The sequence below is a fragment of the Pagrus major genome, chromosome 13 (genome assembly GCF_040436345.1).
Source record: "Pagrus major chromosome 13, Pma_NU_1.0".
NCBI classification, from domain to species: domain Eukaryota; kingdom Metazoa; phylum Chordata; class Actinopteri; order Spariformes; family Sparidae; genus Pagrus; species Pagrus major.
The window spans coordinates 1,054,269-1,075,300 of NC_133227.1; the positions used below are offsets into that span (position 1 = coordinate 1,054,269).

Genomic DNA, 21,032 nt, shown 5'->3' on the forward strand with positions numbered 1-21,032 from the left:
GACACATGGCTAACATGCAAGGTTATATGCAAAGACGCAAACTTACACATTTGCAATACAGATACAACGAGCCAAACTTCTTGCATATGCTTATGAATTTAAATTAAAGTGTATACAGTCAAACAGCATCAAATTAAAATGCAGCAATGTTGCAGTAATTTAAACAGATATTAGCACCTTAAGCGCCAGAACTCACACTGCTAAAATCAACAGCTAAAATGGAAAGAAATGCTAATTCTGGGGGGAAAAAAGGCTATTCTCTCATCCTGTGGAGGAGCGCAGCGTTCAATTTCCATAAATATAAATATAAAGAATGCACACAGCCGATGAACTGTGTCTCATTGGGAAGAGGCACACACGTGTACGCGCCTGCATGCAAACATACGCACACGTGGATGGAGCACAAAGCGATAAATGTGATACACAGGCACAAGTGTGAATCCACAGGAAAAAAATCCTTTTTCTTAGCTTCACCAGAGGGGATATCTTCTACCAGGAGAGCAGGCCCTAAACAAGATGTTGGAATTACAGCCAGAATTTAAAATGAAATGCTTTAAAATGCATTCTAAACAACAACTACAAGCTAGAGCTGGGCCAGACTCATTACTAATGTTGGCCTAAATGAGTCTATCAAAGAGTCTCTCTAGGACGCTGGCCAAATTCACACAAACTGACTGAGCAATGCTGTTCCTTCTTTACACAACCCACACTTTCTGTAAAGTGTTCAGTAAGAGCATTGGAAGTGAAAAGGCCATTGTGGTGTCTGCAACCGTTCTGAGAGCGGTTCATGTCGTCCCTGTGTCCCCGCGACCTCTGCAGATACTGTCAGTCAGACTTAGAGCTCTCTGACACTTTCTTCCCGCTAGCTAACACTGACTCACAGCCTCATAATCTGTCCACCCATCCATCTACCCGGCGTCCATGCCACACAGCAAGAAACCCTCCGAAACACTTACTAAGGAGGTTTTTTTTTAATTAGGAGAATTTTTCCCATTAGCAACAACAGCCCTCTCCCCCCACAACACTCCACTCCCATGTTTCCGCCCCCATTGCATGCCTCATCACATTTTGCAGACTTGGGCAGATTGGAGCGCCGGAAGGCTGGAAGAGGTGAGAAGGCGATGGGTGGGGAAGGTGGTAGCAGGGTGCACGTGGCAGGAAGAACTAGATGCTTTTCTTTGGGGGCTTGTTGAGCGCTCATGATGTTGGCAGATGCTCAGCAGAATGTGAAGATAGAGGTCAGCAGGACTGGGACCATAACAATTCCATCACGACGAGACCACTCTGAATGAATCCCCCTGCATTCGTCATCATCTCTCTCCTTCTCCTTCTGTATTCCAGCGTGAACACAGAAGCCTTGGGGCAAAGCCTTAAGTACGCTGAGGAGAACCTAGAAGAGATGCATGACTAACGCACACACAACGCTCACAGACACACTAACACAAAAATAACATGCGCATGGGCTTACCTATAAATTCACACACACAAACACGCACACACACACACATTCTGAAAATAGTTTTCATTCTTATCACACCAAATCCCTGTGTCACCTTCTGGCACCTAAACGCAATTAAAATTTGTATGTGGAAGGGCAACCAAGTGAAAATCTACTTCACATAATTGACGTGGCTGCACATGCCAACTTTAATGCTCGTCCCAAAATCCCAACACACACACACACACACACACACACACAGCTACGTTAATTAGAAATGGCTTGTACACTTACATCCCACACATGCACACACACACACACACACACACACACAAGCAGATGCACAAACAGAGTCACAGTCACGCACATACATGGAGGCAAACAGGTAGAATGTCAAATTAGGTTCCTTCAAACTATAAGCTAATGGTTTGGATTCCATTATCATTACCAAAGCTGTAGCCTCAGACAACGTGATAGACAACCTCCTTAAAGCCGTTCAATTACAGAAGCGGTAGGGGGTACGCTGGGCAGAGAGAGAAAAGAAGAGAAGACAAAGGGAAGAAGAACGCAGAAATAAGAGCTTGAATTATTTACACATTCTCACCTTTCAACTCCTTTTCCCACATCTGCCAGTTTACCGTTCCAATCTGTATCCTCGTCTCAATCCCTCCTGTCACTTTTCTCTCTTAGTCACCACACTCACTTTTTTTTTTCCTGTGGCCTTGTTCCCTTCTATCCATCAACGCAAGTTTGTGAGTGACATGAAGTTTAAGTGACTCTGCCTGGCTTTTCTGCCCACTCTCCCACGTCCACCATCCGTGCCGCTTTCCTTCCGGTAATGTTATGCCCTATAGGCTTTCTCCACCTCCGACGCATAATTAGAATTTTTTATTAGAAATGAAACTGATCTCGAAGCTTACTCGTAAGTGGCTTCTAATTAAACGTGAGGGATGAGGGAGACTAGTCAGAGATAAACCTAATTAATTAGGCAGAAAGTTTATGAGTGGAACATACCACTTACATGCACTCTACTTTTAGTCGAAAGCATGATAAGTCTGTGTGATAACACTTCTTAAATTGGCACACGGATCAATGTGAGAGTTTTCACGTGCCCCTCCGACAGCATATGGCAGCTCAATCAGTATTGCTAATATATGTGAGCTCCACTATCGCCCTCCCACAGCTAAAACAAGAGAGGCATGACTCTAATCCATTAAGTCAAAGCGAGGCACAGCCTAGAACTGCTCTATTTACAATGAATAGGAGACTGACTGTGGATTTGTGTTTGTCTAAACGCTTACATTCAAATGAGACTGAGAAGCGGTCAGTTTTAAAAATCACTAAATCCATTCACCTGTTCACAGAAAATCTTCTGTGATGGTTTTAAATGAGGCCTTCAGTGTAATCTCTATATGGCTAAATAAACAAATCACCATTCAGCTGTTCTGTATCAAGAACCTGTTAACATTCAGTAGCAGGGGTTGTTTTTAGTCTCCCTGTGTGATTTCAAAAATTGTTTCCAGAATGTCTTTTGATGGTATGTGTAGCTAGAAAACCATAAGCCATAGTGATGGAGTAGTACGAGCAGGTAGTCAAGCTTTTATTTCTTCAGTCCGTTCACTGTGCTGCCGTCTGCCAAAAGATACAGAAGTATCCACTATCGTACGACCAGACTAAGGAGCCTCTTGAACTCATCCTCCATACTCCACCATGAAAAGTTTTATTTTTTTTACTGAAGGGTGACTCCACCATTTTACACATAAAATGTGTGAAAAGGTCTTGGGGAGTACTATTGCATCTTTGCCAGAGGAAGTATTGTAGGTAATATAGGCACCATGTTGAGCACTGCTCTCCTATAACACTGTTGGACTCATCAGCTAGCGTTCCTGGGGTCAAGCACAGAAATCGCACCTTTAAACATACAATCATATACGGGATGAGAAGGAGTTAAGAGTGCCTAAACCACTTCACATGGAGCTGGACACCTGCCCAGTGCTCTCAGTGCAGGGCACTATTGTAACAGGAACAAAGTTCAAGGTAGACTGGAGCACACAAAAGACTCTGATGAAGATGCACATGAGGCTGAAATGTTAGTCCTTTAATAAAAGTCTGTGGTCTGTATCTGTGTGTTCCAGTCTACCTTGGACTTTTTTCCAGTAGTTTTTTCCTGATACAATTACATACATTAGACATTATACATTCAGACAGTACATTACTTACAAAGATCTGTCATCAAGTCATTTATCAGCAAGCAGGATGAGTCAACTGTTTGTTTGTACAATTATTTGTATGAGTAAGAAGCTCTGGTATTTGTTATAATAACATGATTTGGTAAAGAGTTCTGTAATGGCTCTGCAAATTGCAGGAGATTTGAGGAGATTTTTCCGAGCACTAGGTGGTAAGAGAAACCCCTAACTGGCCTCTATGTTTGTTTCTGGTGTAAACTACTTGGTTAGAAAAATACTGTGGTTTCTTCTCATCTAAAGACCCTCTAGACATGTTTTAAGATGTTTAGAACACCCAGTACTTTGACTAATAATGTGTTTTTCCCTGCAAAATGTGTTCTATTATCTTTGTAAGTTCCTTCAAATGACATTAACTCCTTCTCCCTCATTAAAGAATCCTGAAACTATGATTATGGAAGTATGTGTCACTTCAAAAGTTCAACTGCTTCACAGGAGATGTCTTCTACTTCACTGTCTTCACTATCTTTTGTTAGTGTTTGTGCATGGCAGGCTCCAAGCTTCAAGTTTGGACACATACGGGATTAGTTGGAACATTTGTGATGTCACAAATCATGCTCGTAGGCCCGCCTCTTAAAATCAGACATTGAATGAACACAGAGAAAATTCATCTTCGGGAGATGAATGTGAAAACAGTTTTCTAGTGTCAAACTCTGCACATACGTCTCTCTACACAGTGAAGCTCAAATATTCAACTGTAGGAACAAGAAGAAAACATATTTTTGCCTGGAGGGGGACTTTAAGACATTCCTGAAAAACATCAGAAGATTGGATTTTAATCTGTTTTCGACAAGAAGCCATGGGAAACGTCAAAGTACGTCAACATGACGGATTTGTCCCGTGTGACTCAAAAACTTTGGTGCAAGGCAGTGAAGTTCTAACTCTTTGATTCTCAGCGACTGACACCAAAACCCGGTGTTTACTGTGTTTGTATTACAACGCTGGAAGATTTGCCGGTATCAAACTGCTGTACTGTAGCTGTGCTGATGTTACATCATCTGTGGAGGTTTTTCTTTTCATTCGTCTTCAAACAGTAGCCAGCTGCCCGAGCGAAAGGAGGATTTTCTGACTCACATATCAATCTGCTTCCAGCCAAAGTTCTCATAAAGAAGCGACTCAGAGATCTGACTGAAACTGTGACACAAATTTTACTTTTTGAAGTAACAGACCTGACTAAAAACTTCAGTTTCACAGCCATATAAAAAATGTTTTTAGTAAAATTATAAGTGTCACAGTCGACATTTCTTACATCTTACATTCTGGCCCTTTAATGTGGACTGCACTAAATCAGTCACGTTCCTAAATCAATCTACAATCAAAGTCAATGAAATAGAAAAACTGTTAAATGGAACACATTTAGAGAAATGAAGACATGAAACCAAAGTTTATATTTTCACCACTTAGTTAGTCTTCAACTTATTCTTTTCAATGATCAAGACCATTTATAGTGTATTAATAAAGTATGAGTTCCAACGACATGAATAAAAAGATCTGACCTAGTTCTATTAATCTGACAGATTTAGCTACAGTTTAGTTGTAGAGCTGGATTGATAAATTGATCTAATAAATCGATTTTCAAGCAAAAATTCCAAACATTCTTCTCTTCCATAAAATTGTGAGCCAAAATAAATTTGGGATTTGGACAGTTTCAACTGTAGATAACAATTTTGGCTTAAGAGTTTAAATGTTATGGGCATTTCTTAATGTTTAGATAATCAAACAAGAAAATAATTATTAGATCAATCAATACCGAAAATAGTTATCTTTGTGAGGCCCATTATCCATGTGAATACAGTACATGATATTAAAAAGGACCCACAAATTAAGAAGACATCACTTGACTCTGTTTTGTGGTAGATTTTTCTTCAAAATATCAATTAATCCAAACAACAACAACAAAAAAACAAACAAACAAACATATTTTCCCACTTACCTCTAATACCACCTTTACACCAAAATTAGCGCGTATACGCAGGATTTTTAAATGTGGGTAAACCCGTTAATAATCAGCAATTGACTCCTTTCACACTGTCAGTGGACGAGATGCCTTTCTGTTTTTTCCCCCTTGCATGTCAAGATCGTCATCACGAAAAAAGTCTTAATCAATAATATTCTGCATTAGACACATTGTTTTTTTTCTGGAGCTAATAACAATAGTTACTAAGGAGTGAGACATCTTGCTTCTTTCTGAACTCTGAGAGTTGCACATGCTCAGTACCGATCGGGCAGCTGACTAGTCTCAGACCAAATGGAAAACAACGGTGACTTTTTTTTTTTTTTTCAAATATCTTTTACTTCAGTCTCTCTTTCAAACTCAGCACCGACTGAACAATGTTCAAGTGCTGCTCGACAGAGACAGATGGAAAGATATTAACAGCCTTAACTTCAACACAGCGTTGACTTCACCACACGTCATAGCACTGCACCTGAAAAGGAGATGATATAAGCGCATTCACCCGGGACCCAGGAGTAAATCTTGCACACAAAAGCCAGATGTTAGCGGGTTTAAGTGGGTCTTTTTTTTGGCCAGTGTGAAAGGGGTTTAGTTGTGTCTCACCAACATGGAATTAATTTTGGTATTATCTGCTCTGGTTTTTATACGTCTGTTTCTGATATTCTTTGTCATTTGGGTGAAGCAAGCCTTTAAAGGGTCACTTTTCTGACTTTGCTGAATGTTTAATACTGACATCTCTTTTTAGATTAATGCCTTGCTATGTGGTTGTGTGAGCCTTTATATGTATACATCACGCAGGGCTCAAAATCAGCTTCATCCATTAGCCAAATGCTGGTAAAATATGAGGCTGGTAGATTTGCCTGACTCACCATCTAAACAAACAATGGTAATCTTTTCAATGGCTGGTAAAAGTTGACCATTCACAAGCCATTCGCTCAGGGTACAAAAAGGTTCATTTTACACCCAGATGTCGGATGCGCTGTGCTTGTACCTTCTCTCCGTGTCCCATTTGTTCATCCTTAATGTCGCTCAATGCTTTCCAGTTCATCCTTGCTCCGCTCCCCATTGACCTCGTCTGTGTCAGGGATTGGCTGTCCACCGCATAGCCTTCCCGATCAAACCTACAGTGTGGACATTAAAACACAGCACATATGTACAAATAAATGTATGCGCAAACATGCTTCTACACCAACACAAACATATATATATATATGGTAAATATGACATGCATTGTTTACATTGAAGGTAGAGAATAAATAGATATGAGATAAAAAAGAAAAGAGGGTTTCTGGAGTCAAGTGAGAATGCTTGAGTTCCCTGGATACTGAGGTTATTAAACTACAAAAGATACACGATCAATATTAGTTATCTGTGAACAAGTCAAGGAGTGTATCTACCTCTTTATCATAATGAGAGTGTGAAAGCAAGTGTGTGTGTTTGTTTACATACATGAATGTGCATTGACAGACTTTTTCTGTGAAGAGGATACTGTACTGTATTACACACTGCACCATCTAAAGAAAGCATCTTCAGCCATGACTGAATTACCTCCCTTAATCCCTTAACTGATTTACAGGCACTGCATCTGTATTCTGCAATCTATTCTATCTGACATATGGCTGTCTGTCATGGACAAATGCATTCGTAGATCAATCAGCTTTTCATATCTGCATACTTTTCTTTCCTACATGCTGTTTCTTTGCCGAGGAAAAACTAAACCGTCTCGCTTTCTGTCTACCCACTCCGTCTATTAATTTATCTACCTTTTTAATATTCCCTTTCAAATCTTAATGCATCAGTGTGACTCCTGCTCTGTATTCTAGCCGAGCAGAGAAATCTAATCAAGGCATCATCCAAATTCATCAGTTTCCTTCAATTATGCAAGCAAAGCCTGGTCAAAACAATCCCACAAAGCACTGCATCGCCACAGGAACTAGAGTCAGACAGACATTCTTTGTCTTTGTAAAGCGCAGACCTAAATGTTAAAAAGGACTAGAAAACAGTGTGGCTGCTCCTTGAATAGCATTCATTATCATTCGCTCACCACTGTCAGCATGTAAACTGTAGAGAGGACCAAGCAGCGACAGAGATCAGGGGAAAAAACCTGGGGATTAGAGTAGAATGGGAAAGAGGAATGGTAGGAAGGAGGGGCACCGTTTTTTTAGTTTTTAGCCCTTTGAATGTCAGGATGAGATGGTGTATTGACCAGAGACTAATAAGACCAAGATTAAAGCTGGAGCAATGGAGCCTGCCCCTCTTCTCTCTCCCTCACAAGTCACTGCTGTAACTAATGCAACGCAAACAGAAAAATGGCCAAAAAGCTATTGTTGATGGAGCAGTTTGTCAAATTTATATAACAGATGTTATATACGAACAGAATAATGCGCACAGGTACTTACAAACACACCTCTTTATGCACTGCATTCACACTTTGAAGCTGTGACGCAATTTTCCACCTAAGAATAGCTTTCGGTGTACCACACAGGCAATCACACTGAAGGATTGATATGTACACACACACAAAGAAAAAAAGAATAAACGCATATATATTTCAGCGGTGGCCAGAGTTGGGAACAGTCCTAATGAGTGAATGAGTCATAATTTAAAATCCCTCCACAGGAACTACTAACAAGAATCCATCTTTCTGTGCACGTAAAGTAGCAGTTCAGAGCTGGGATCCAGAAATATCCCTGTTCTGATTTTCTGTTATTATCTCCATCCGATCCCGACTACATCCTGTCTAGAGTCCCGCTGGGACTGAGGCAGCACATGCCGCCATGTCTCCTGACACGTGATTACCAGGGTTTTGCACTTTTTCTTCATCTACGTGTGTGCATGCTTAGGTTATTTCACGAATATGAGCATTACAACAACAAGAAGATACAATCTCTCTGATTTGTCTGTTTAGACATACCGTGTCTTGTGTGGTGCTTGAGATAAAGCGACTGAATGTCTGTGTGCACTGTACATGCCAGCGTGACTGCAATGTGTGGACAATTCTGCTTGTGTGAGATGTGGTGTATGCGTGTACACCAGCGTGACTCACCAGGCCCTCAGTCTAAAGGCCTCCGGTATGTCTGGGTTGACCATGACTGTTGAACTGAACAAAGCAGAGAGAGATCTGCCCCCGAAATCAGACAAGCGAGCCCCTTTGACGGCGACCACAGGCTGTCCAGACCCGTCAAACTTCTCCGCCTGAAGAGAGAAAAACTGTGTCAATGACAGTAATGAGGAGAGGAAGATGGTGAATACGAGACGACAAAAGCAGTTGTGTTATTGTCCTTCATATGTTCAGTCTGCGGCTTGTTGGAGAGACTAGAAAGTAATATGTGGTATAGTTTGCTTTTATAATTGGACAACCTACAAGTTAATTTGAAAGTCATTTTTGGATTTTGGCAAAGAGGAGGGATTAGCTCTTGCAGATTGAATGAGCTTAGAGAAGAATAGTGCCATTTCATGCACATTTGAGAGTTATTTAGCCTTCTGTCTCAAATCAGGGACTCTGGTCCAAAACACTCCTGAAGGTCACTGGGATGATTTGACCGATCCAAATTTTACAGCCCAGAAAACCCAATCAAACAGCTTTGTACGCAAGAGCACGCACAGAGATGTGTTACTGACACGGACACATAGGCACATACACGGATGGGCACCTTCATAAACACACAATTAATTATAGCCGGCTCTACGTGTTTTTATGTTAGACCACAAATCCATCCCTGACACAGAGTGAGAGAGCAAGAAGGGAGAGAGAGAGAGATTATAGTTATTACCTCCTCCCCCCACAATGTGACTGCCACCTCTTTGCCAGTTGTGTCTATTAGGTTGAGGGCCCTCTTGGAGACTTCTCTGCTGGTCTTAGTGGTGATACGGGACACATCATCTGCGCTCTTACACACTCCAATCACATCTGCAGAGAGAAAGAGTCATTTTACATCTCCAACTATAGATAGCTCATGAATACAAGTAGATAAATAAGCTCTGAATGAGGTAAGAAAAAGAAAGTAATAGTTATATGACGAGTGCCTTTTGAAATGTCTCGACATGGTATGAAGTGTAAAAATGCCTCCTGGATATACTCTAAATAACATGAAGTTGCATCACATCATAAGCAGTAACAACACAATACAGTGTAGTGTTGACACCCCTCTCATATTGCCAAGTCAGACCAGACTGGCATAAATGTCATAACATGCTGGCTAACACCCAGACCCACACTCCAAATCACAACAAACACACTCATTCCTCATTCATGTTTCCTGCCATGCTCAAGGCCTAAAAACTTCATTCAGGATTACTGCACTGAGAAACAGTCACCGCCGAGCTCTAAGAAGGTGAAGAGCCTGGCCTAGCATGACTAATATTCAACACTAAATCAGAACAAATCAAATTAATTTATGAAGCGCTTATTGTTCAACAAAAGGGATTGTCACAAGGTTACTGAAAACAAAGGAAACGAATAAAGATTAAATCAAGAAATCGTGTTCGAAGACAGGATTAATGCATCAACATAGACCAGGGCGGCCCAAAGTAAGGTCCGTGGGCCAAAAGGTGGCCTGCCATATGGTTTCGATTTGGGCCACCGGATGTTTCTAGAGGATAAAGGAATTTAAATTACTTTAAAAAACGTATTATATATAGCGCTGTTTATACTGTTTGATTACTGTTGTTAGTGAAATTGGTCTATAAATAAGTGAGATCCCTAGTCATTAATTATTTTTCTAAATCTGACCACAGCGGGCGAAGCACAGTAAGTCAGTCTTCACGAAGCTTGAGATCCAAGTACCATTTTGCATTTTAACAATACAATACAATACAATACAATGTAATAGGCTTTACTTTTGGCACCCACCATACAATTTCAGTTTGGAGTTTTGGCACCCCTGACACACTTTTAAGAGTATGTGTACAAATTTAAACCTTTAGTCTATGAAATGAGAAACAAGAGAAAGGAAGCCAAAACTGTAAGCATCAGAGGTTTTGTCATTTTAATCTCCCTCTGGAGTTGTCTTGACACTCAGTGTCACTCTGCAAAACACGTTGTATGTATCCTTCGGTCCTTACAAATAAAACATTTGTAAATATTTTAAATTGTGAATTGTTTACAGTTATGTTTCCGATATTACAGTCTTCTTCTATATTGCCTTTGTTGGCACACCGCTTAGTTTCTTTGCTTGTTATCGCCTCCATCTGTTGATCGGTAGAAATGCATGAAACAGGCGGCAGATACTGTATGTGCATCGCGTGTGTCTTCCTGTAAAATCATTGCTCCATAGCACTACTCTTGGTCAGAGACTACACAGGACACCTTTAAATGGCTTAATCATTGTCTATCAATCATGTCATGGTGTCCATGATCATTATCGATTATTCTGCCAATTGTCTTCATGATTAATGGAATTGAAGACGCTTGAACTAGCAAATATTCAACACTTATGGTTGAAAAATGACAAAAAAAAAAGTATTTTCTTTCGACCACCTAATAAGTAATTGACTTTGCAGCTCTAACAGCTCTACAGAATTATAATATAGATTTTGCAAACCAGTCGTCCTCCTCCTGTCTGCTACCTATGCTAACCTTTTTCTAAACTCTCCCTCTCCCCCCCTCCTCCCCATTCCTCTCTTGCTCTCCGTCTGTGCTCTCTCAGCCTTCCTTAATTCCATTATGATTGAGACGATGTCATCCACCTCTGAACTCCATTATCACCACAGGAACAGGCTGACAGTTCTCATTACTGTGTTATAATCCCCTATTTAACAAAGACGCAAGGAGAGAAGGGAGTTCAGGGGGGAGTGAATGGAGAGACAACAGATGACACACAGGACATGTAACGCTGCCCCTCTGTGACCGACACAAACACACTCCTCCAGGTAAACGGCTCAGTGCACCTCTACACTGACTGTGGAGTGTGCTGTTGTGCATTACTTGTAGTTTACACCAATGTAATCATGCATTGAATAAACCCACACAAATCTTCCTCTCAGTAGGTTATGGCATGTTGTTTGCACTTCTTTACGACCATTAATTCGCTCTGTAATATGGCGTGTCCGACACTTATAAGAAATAATAGCCATGCTTGCGCTACATCCAGCAGTTGCTGTATGCTTTGCTGACCCTGTGCAGTAGTGGTAATGTGCAATGGCAATATTTTATAAAGGTAAAATGTGTGACAAAACAGCATTATAATGAAGTACTGTCTTGATCTACAAATCGGGTTCTCTTGTTTGGTGCAGACCCCAACAAATGTAGGGTATTAAAGCTGCTGTAAGCGTTATAGCGTCACTAGTATTCTAATCTTCAAATGATACCCAGCCCTAATCATACATTTTTTTTCAAAATCAACATTTTCAAAAAATGGACACAGAAAAAACTTAACATGAAGTGTTATGTCATCACCCTTCAACTTGCATACAGACCAAGACCAGTTTTTTAAAAATGACATCCTCATGGCCACATTCACAGAAACATCACTGTCATACCTGTGCATCATCTCACTAATAACACTGAGAAGACTGCCAGGAGCAGATTGTTGAATCACTAATTTGAACCCCAATCTACACTTGTACCATCCCAATTTACCTGTCGCAGAGATAAGACATTCTTGTCAGACGCAGAGGGCAGACACCGCAACTAACCTTCATAAAAACAGTGGAATGAGCATTATCACCTTTTTATCTCTCCTCTTTACAATATGCCTGAATTAACCTTCCCTTCGACCCTGATATATAATGTATTTTCCACGACACCTGGAACATGACTGACTGGCACATGCCTGTCAGTCATGTTCTTTTCATCTATATCTATAACCTGTAATTGCCTGGGTTGACTGAGCAGTCAGAGAAATGATGCAGTTGATAACCCAGATGGTCTCCTCGCTTGACAACACCGGTCCACTTTTTGGTTATTCAATGGGCCTCATGGAGGAACCATTAATTTTCTCCTAGGTATAAAATCAATTCACAAGTATCGTACAATCATGTACATAGTCTGGCTCTCTCCAGGGGGGAAAAAAACACTTATTTCACCTGCAATCATAATGCTTTAATCTGAGTTTGAACAGGCTATTGAAATTAGCAGGAATAAAAAAAACATAACCAAGCAAATATATCATTCTGTTGATTATTTCATCATTGCTGCCAATTAATGAGATCTCTTTTAGATTTTATTTGCATATTTCAGAGAAATAGGAGCTTACACACAAATCCAAACCAAAAGGGCAGCTGATGGGTTGAAAGTGAGCAAAACATGAAACAAAAAGACGGCTTGCACACTGCAGGGTTCCATCAGTCTGATGAAGAGCAGACTGATGTCTGATGAAGAGCAGTGTGACTCCAAACATCACTACTCTGCTGCATTAAATAAGTAGATATTGGAGCCCTGCACTGTGTGCGTCATATATCGGCATATTTTGGCACAGAAACTTTTACAGGTCAGTAGTTCTCTCACTCCGACAGCTGCCTCAGGGTCTTCCTGCAGATCACAGACTGTCACTTGACCATCTTACATATTAGTCATTGACTGCTTTGGTTTAGAAAGACATTTAGTCTTTATATCTGCCACAGTGCAGCACTGCTCTGATGACAGCTGTCATATTAATATTTTAAACCAATTTCTGCAAACTTATCTTTTCATCTTCTGATTTCTGACAGCAGGACTTGAAGCTCAGCAGTGTGAAACTGTAATTTTCATTACATGTTATACCACCTACATCGATTGTCTACCGCTGATCAGTTGGCCGAAAGACGAAGCTGCTATGTTGTTCTGCTACTAGCATGCTGGACCTACTAGTGATTGTTTGTCCTCATTGACAGATTAAAAATAACAATAAAGTCATTACTGTCATTACTGTGTGTTTTAAACTGGTGTACAAAGCCACACTGAGTGAATACACACAACACATTACTTTACACTCCACTGTGGCTTCAGTCGTAGTATGAACACCAGCTTATGAGATTGGCCAACGCAACGTGACGTCGGGCTCCGTCTCAACTTTTTCTGCAGGCACCGCCGTAGCCAAAATGGACTACCCTCATTAAAATGAATGGGAAAACCTGGGGTTTTCGCCAGATCCAATCTAAATCCACTCTGACGTGACACTGGGGCCGTGGCTAAATCGTTGATTCCACCTTTGATTTCGAAGGTCAAGATCGTTTTGTGATGTCATTTCTATCTTTGACACCTTGTTACATTGGTACATTGTTACAAGGTCGTAGAGGGAGCCCTCACTGCAGATTGCTGATTGGTTTGACACATTTATTTTGTGGATCAGTTGACTATTCAGGTTTTCAAGTCTTGATTGCAAAAATTGAGCTTTTTTCCACTTGGCACTAAAGCTCTACCTGCTCACTTAATGTTAATGCTATAAATGCACAAATAAACTTCTTCTCTTACCAATTATGGCGTCCTTGTCTCTGTTCTCTAGCTGTGCGATGGGCACAAAGTCACAGTGCACCGCAGGGATGCCCTGACCATCATCACATGGCACAATGGATGAATGAGCGTGGAGGGTCATCTCGTAGTCATTCTTCACTGTGGTGTACTGTTTGTTGGCCGCCTTCAGTGTACCCTTGGTGATGTAGTACACCTGTAGAGAATGGGCGAGCAAGGTGCACTGGCATTATAAAATTTGATCTATTCAGACCGGTTGTTTCCTGTGAATCTGGAGCGACTATGACTGATCGAATTGGACGACTACTTTATTGATCCTGCAAGGGAAATTATTAGAATTACAATACGGCTTCTGCTCTACCAAAAACTCTCAATAAGAATGGAAAAAACCTTCAGGTCCAACTAAGATGTGGTGTCATATCAGCCCCATCACTTCTCTAATTCACCAGAAAATAAGAAGGAGCTGAGAGCGAGTCAGCTAAACAGCACAATTTAAACTCAATATGCAGGGCGCATTCATTTACTCTCTACTCCCGTTCTCCAATATCCCCCCTCTCTCTCTCTGCCTCTAAGTTCTTCTCGATGGCTCTCTCTGATTTACCCCACACAGAGATAGGAGCATGAAACTAATGTGATAAGCATTCTGGTCGCTCAGAGCCAGTCACAGCCACTCACTGTTCTGTCAATACTCAGATCACGAAGGGAAGACGGATTCATTCCTTTATTTATCTTTGGAGGGCAGAGGGCACAAATTGGATGTGGGGCTGTGTTGGGAGTCACCGTGAGTGGCTGATACCTGAGCCAGTGTGACGAGCAAAATGATGGCAGGGGTTAATTGAGTTATTAAGCTCTGTGGGGCCAGACTGAGATGAGCAAGAGCTTAAACATGTGTTCTACCTGTCTGTAATTGCACAGGTATAAGGGAAAATGCAAAGGGCACGTTCTGGGTGTTTAGACTGACGACCGCCCAGTTTAGCACAAACAGAGGTTCTTTTAACTGGTCCCTGAGACTGGAGACTGGGGAGTTAACTGGTGCTAACTCTCTCTTTGTTTATCTCATTGTCTGTCATCATGCATCTGTACACACCATCTGACATTTTACTTATTATCATTAGCTTAACCACTCGGTTGCAATATAGAGTCACAAGAAATTAATTCAAATACAAATGATCCCTTAATATTCATGATCCTTTTAAGGATCCTACTGTATATGCTTTAATTCTTGTATAAAATTTAGATTTAAGGCAATCCAGCAAGGTCAGAGGTGAGCGTCAGTGTCAGTTATGCAACAGGAGCTGGTAGGTATTTCTTACTAAAGGACAGTAAAGCACATGCTTGCCGACACAAGGTCTTGAATCAGGGCGCTCTGGTTGAAAGATGATCCTATCACCAGATGCTACCTCCAACATTCTTAAAAGACCAAGAAGATTCATATGTAATAGTGTTTGACTGACTTTAATTCAAGTATTAATCTATATGATTAATGTAAAAAGAGCTTTCGGGTAGGTTCCGAATTACAATATTCACAAGCCAATGTACATTGAAAGATTTATTGGTCACTGTGATCATTCCTCCTCTACTCGTGCTTGCTGGGAAGAGATCCCCTTGTGCCATGACTACACTGTAAGGGCAAGGTGACAAAATCCAGTGTCCTTGTTCAGTGCAAGATGTATTGTGAATTATTTCAGAACGATGATTCCCTCTTTTCATTAACCTGGACAATGTCTTCCTACTAAGCTGTGGCTCATACATCCTGGCACTTACATTGCCAAGACAAAACACTGGTAATAAACCTACATGCGACTCCATAGCCACAGATACCCACACGCGAGTAGCGCTTGAACATTTGACGAACGTGACACACAAGGATAAAAACAGAAAGGCAATACCGTTTCCTGGCAATGGGAAAGGAGTTTATCGCCTATTTTAATAAAAGTGGTATAACTCTTACTGCTGAAGTCTCACATTACCTTTGGCCAAACTTTTGAATGCATTTTTGCACAGAATATAGACCTTTTTTCCCCATCTCTTCCAGAATAGTCGCGATGAAGGGATTGCTTGACTACCACCATGGAGAGGAGGAGCCATTGCAGTGACCCATGATGCTCTCAACATACATCTGGCATATGAGCCTTGTATAGAGGTAGACTTAAAAAAATAAAAAAGTCTAACCTAACCTAGGAAAACTTAAATTAAAAAATATAAACTCTGTATCAATTACTCTTTTTTAAGAAGAGAAAATATAAGAAAAAATATACACAATATCATTTAACATTATCAACACATCAGATTCGACAAGTTTCTTACACTGCAGCATTTATCCACTCAAATGTTCAATATGTCTCACACATACAGTATATATTTCAGTAATGACTTAATAAATCCCTTCCACAAAATCCTTTTAATACTTGCCTCTGGCTCACTCACTGGCCAGAAGTCCTGCAGGCATGAGAGGATTTCGCAGAGGGGTTTATTAGGTGCTATTTTACCAATGATGCATTTGTTTGAGGTGCTGTGTGCACACAAAATAAATACCTGAGACTGAATCTGCAAGTAGTTAATTTTCCATCACCTTTAGACAATGTCTTATCGTCCTTAAAATGTTTTTTTTCAATCAGCTTCAAAGAAATTAAATCAGAACCACTTTTGGAACGTAAGACCAAACATTCCCTTGCAGTGATCTAAGCAATTGGCGATGTGCAATATGTACAAAACTTATCATTTTTAAGTGAAGTCTCCAGGAAACTCTTATCACTTGAAGTGAGAATGGAAATGGGTGAGTGGGATCTGCTCACCTTGCCTTGCTCCACTAGAGAGTAAAACTTGTCCACTTCCTTGTTGAAGGCTGTGATCCTGATCTCTCCCTGGTGACCAGCATATTTCCATTAAACCACATTTCATTTCAAAACAAAAAACAGCCATGTGTGACGTACAGTATGTTAACATGCATGCACACAACAGAAGTCCTCTACTCACACTCTCATCCACTATCTCGAAAGAGAAGAGCTTGCCCTCTCCCTTAGAGTTACTCCAGTTGCGGATACTGGACTTGTTGGTGACTCTGGCTCTGATAGTCCACCTAGGGATATACACAGGGTAGACACTTGTAATGAAGAATTATCTCTTAAAAAGTATATGTCGACAAAACTAACTTACATAAAGGTCCAGTGTGTAGGATTTAGTGGGATTTAGGGCCATAAATTCAATACATTATTCATAATTATGTTTTCTAGGACTGCAACTAATAATTATTTTCACTGATAGATGCCACTGAATCCTACTGTAAATAATGAGCCTTTAAAACACAATGTGATTTCAGTGATTTGGTGGGAGAAACATCCCAATACTTTGAAACTGAAAAATATCTAAATCAAAACATTATCACTGACCAAAATCTTAGCTTTGCAAATGTTTCACCTGTCTTCCATCATGTTTTCATTTTCTATTCCAAAGTAGTCTCTTTTTTTTTTACCAGGAGTTGCAGTCTAAAGGTCAGCACAAACAGCAAAAGATGCTGCAAAGACACTTAAAAAAGCTTCCTTTTTTTGTTAATGAGCATCCCAACTCAGCTCACATCAGTCACCAATGTGAAACACAACAGCACAAAAGAACAATTCCCAAGGAAATTGGATGAGTGTCTTTTCCAGTCTTTTTAAAGTTCCATGAAAGGAAAAAGAAATAGCATCCAGCAACTTTTCTTTTCAAAGACTGAACTAGGTGTTGTACATCCGCCAACTCCTGGATGCATTTAAAATGTGCTTCTTGTTCTGTTTTTAACAACAGCCAGCCAAGCTCGGCAGTTTATGCAGCAGTGAGCTTTTTGACTGCGTTGATAATTGTGCAGTGGAGGATATTCATACCATAACTTTGCCTGCAATTAAATCCCCTATCATGAGAGCAGCTGCTGGCCCAGAGTGAACCCCATTCCCTGCTCAGTATGGATAAGACTGCTACACCGAGGTTTATGGCAGCCAAAAGCCAATTAAAGTCTGCTCTAGATGCTATTACTTAACACCAGGAGAATGGGATGAGAAAACGATGCACGCGGCCATAAAAGACTGTGTGCACGTACACAGCATCCCTACATAATCTACTGGATGTAACGCTTTGTGTCACACACAGGCGTTTCATTTTACGCAAATATACATAGAGGAACAGCTGCTGAAGTCATCTGTTTTACTCACTGTAGGTACTCCTCCAACTTCAAAGTTAGAACAGTCATCAGTTTATTACAACACCTAGAGGCACAGTTATCTTTACAGCTTGCAATTTCAAACAGGGCTACGTTATCAGAGCCCAAACATAGTGCAGAGAGTTGACAGGGTTCCTCTACTCCAATCTGGACAACTACATCTTGCTGTACAGTTCTCTTGTCTTTTTTTGGCAAACTTTAAGGTTAGAGACTTAAGCCAGAAGAAATGATAAGAAGCAAAGGGGGGGAAAACAGCGGTAAAATGGAGCCCTGGAGGGGGTAAAGAAAATGTGAGAGGGAAGGAAGGGGATGAAAAAAAAAAACGAAGTTGGCCAATTCCCCACCAGGCCAAATAACAGAATCAAAACCTCAGCAGCAGACCATAAAGAGCCAGCAGTACCTGCCGTTAAAGTGTTCGTTTCTGAAGCAAGATCGGTCATTTCACTTCATTTCCATGCAGATGGGCTGACTATCAAGCATGCACACATGCGCGCGCGCGCACACACACACACACACACACACACACACACACACACACACACACACACACACACACACACACACACACACACACACACACACACACACGCCTCGATATGGGAAAAAATAATGCTCACACATGCATGCACAAACACATACACACACACAGTTCAAAAAATGCCCCAAAGTGCTACTCAGAAATGGCAGCAAGCAGGGAAGTAGAGTCACAGCATGAGAGGAAATAGTTTAGATGATGAATGAGCAGAAGGAGAAAAAATATAAGTGAAATCACACAGTACAGAGTTGACTTGCAATTTGGGTAGAAATGCATGTAACTTAGGTTCAATGTGCCATTATTCACGACAGAGCTGAAGTTGTGTTGAAGGGATTTTACACGTATTATAAATGCATATGAAAGCAGGCACATGCAGACGTGGACACACACTTTAACTTACTTGCTTTGGTAGGGGTTCAGCTGAGCAATAGGAATCTCTTTGGTTGATGAACCTGGAGAAGAGCTTCCAGCCTTCGAGGGTGAAAACTTTGAGGGTGAAAACTTTGAGGGTGAAAATTTCGAGGGTGAAAACTTCGAGGGTGAAGCCTTCATGGCTGAGGGTGGAAACTTTGAGGATGAAGCCTTCATGGGTGAACCTTTCATGGGTGAGGGTGGAAACTTTGAAGGTGAAGCCTTCATGGGTGAGGGTGGAAACCTTGAGGGTGAAGCCTTCATGGGTGACTTTCCCACAAAATCTCTTCCACTACCTCGGGGAGGAGAAAGGGCTCCTGGGAAACAAAGTGAGATACTTATTTGAATACTCCAAATGAACAAGATGGCAATTTAATATTGCTGAAAGATTAGCTAATTAGTAATCATTAGTCGACAGAGATTGACAATATTCTGGTAATTAATGTATAATGTAATAAAAAAACAAACAAACATGTATTTACCGGTTCTACACCCCCTGTAGTTTGTGAGGATTTTATGCTTTTCCCGTTTCATTAAAAGTAAACTGAATATTTTTGGGGGGTTTGGACTGTTAGTTGAGCAAAACAAGCACAGAACTGCCTTAGGCTCTTGGAAGTTGTTAAGACTTTTCACTGTTATCTGGTATTTTAAAGTCGACTTCTTTAAAAGAAAATCATAAAAAAAAAAAAAAGGAGATAGAATGGTAATAATTGTGATCTTCAGTCCTATAATTGAACCACCAGTGTGATACCAAGGATTTCCAGATTACCCAGGTCAAGTAAAAAATATAATAAACCAAGTAATAAATCTGGCAGCTCACTGGCCGAATTTGGCAAGTGATAAAAAAAAGAATCAGACACACCGTTTTTTGTGTTGAGAGATGTACATCTTCAATACCATCAGGCACTCTGTAGGCAGATAAAGACTAATTTCGATATGCAAGGATGTTTGTTGCTTTGTGCCGATGTCAGACAGTGTCCTTGCTTTTTTTCCTGTGCTACTCTGGTCTGTCTTATTTCCTATATTATCATTTTTTGTTATTTATCTACATTAGTTGTACTGTATTATTTCACTCTATTGAAATTGTATTATTTTATTTTCATTGTATTTTCTATACTTAATTGTATTGTTTAGCACCTTTTGTATTGCAATTTTGCACCAAAGGCACAATATGAACAAAGTTGGATTGGATTGATTCATTTAAGCAAGCAGATTTCTGACCCACTTGCCCAGTCAGGAAAAAAACACATTAATGTTGAACCCTGCCAAATACTTAATAATGTACTTAATCATTCATGCCATTGTCACTAATATACCATGAAATTGAACAATTCCACTCCATCGATAAAGCATTGCAATCCCATAATGGATTAATGATGGGACATTTTTGTTCAGATTCAGCAGAACCATAGGTAACATCTCTTATTCCACACGTTCTTCCCTGTCAAACCTGACGCCTACATTACCCACAATGCAACTCAACTGTCAACCGTTTGGTTTGAGATTTGGGTGTGTTATGTCAGCTAATGTAGCCTCGAGCCTCTAGCCTCAAGCAGATATGAGCAGGCTACGGAGGTCTGGTACGCTCGCTTCTTTCTAACTCCACACCCCCAGATTTTTCTCATCTCCAAACTTGTAGTCTTCAGACCCAGCCGACGCTGCCTCAAGTGATGTCACTTTTATCAGACTTCATGCAGCTCCCTCTGGAGCCACAAAAGACTTTATGCAACTTTTTTCCCCATATGGAGTAGTACTCCTCAAAGCCTGCAAGCAGACTTTGATATTCAAAATCGGTGGAGTTCCTCTTTAAATGAATTTCTGGTTTGAAGTTCTACACATTGTGAGATACTTTTTACCTTAAAGGATTTAC

The 21,032-nt window shown here is 40.6% G+C and overlaps 1 protein-coding gene across 1 annotated transcript in view; it reads right to left on the reverse strand.

Annotated features, from left to right (window-relative positions):
- The window catches only part of LOC141007565 (replication protein A 70 kDa DNA-binding subunit-like), a 43,489-nt gene that overhangs the window by 13,580 nt on the left and 8,877 nt on the right, over window positions 1-21,032 (reverse strand). The window contains exons 7-13 of the mRNA XM_073479928.1: window positions 19,152-19,479; window positions 17,001-17,103; window positions 16,820-16,888; window positions 14,028-14,220; window positions 9,409-9,545; window positions 8,682-8,830; window positions 6,627-6,756 (exon numbers count right to left, since the gene is read on the reverse strand). Of these exons, the coding sequence (XP_073336029.1) occupies window positions 6,627-6,756; window positions 8,682-8,830; window positions 9,409-9,545; window positions 14,028-14,220; window positions 16,820-16,888; window positions 17,001-17,103; window positions 19,152-19,479 (1,109 nt within the window). The remainder of the gene's footprint in view (window positions 1-6,626; window positions 6,757-8,681; window positions 8,831-9,408; window positions 9,546-14,027; window positions 14,221-16,819; window positions 16,889-17,000; window positions 17,104-19,151; window positions 19,480-21,032) is intronic.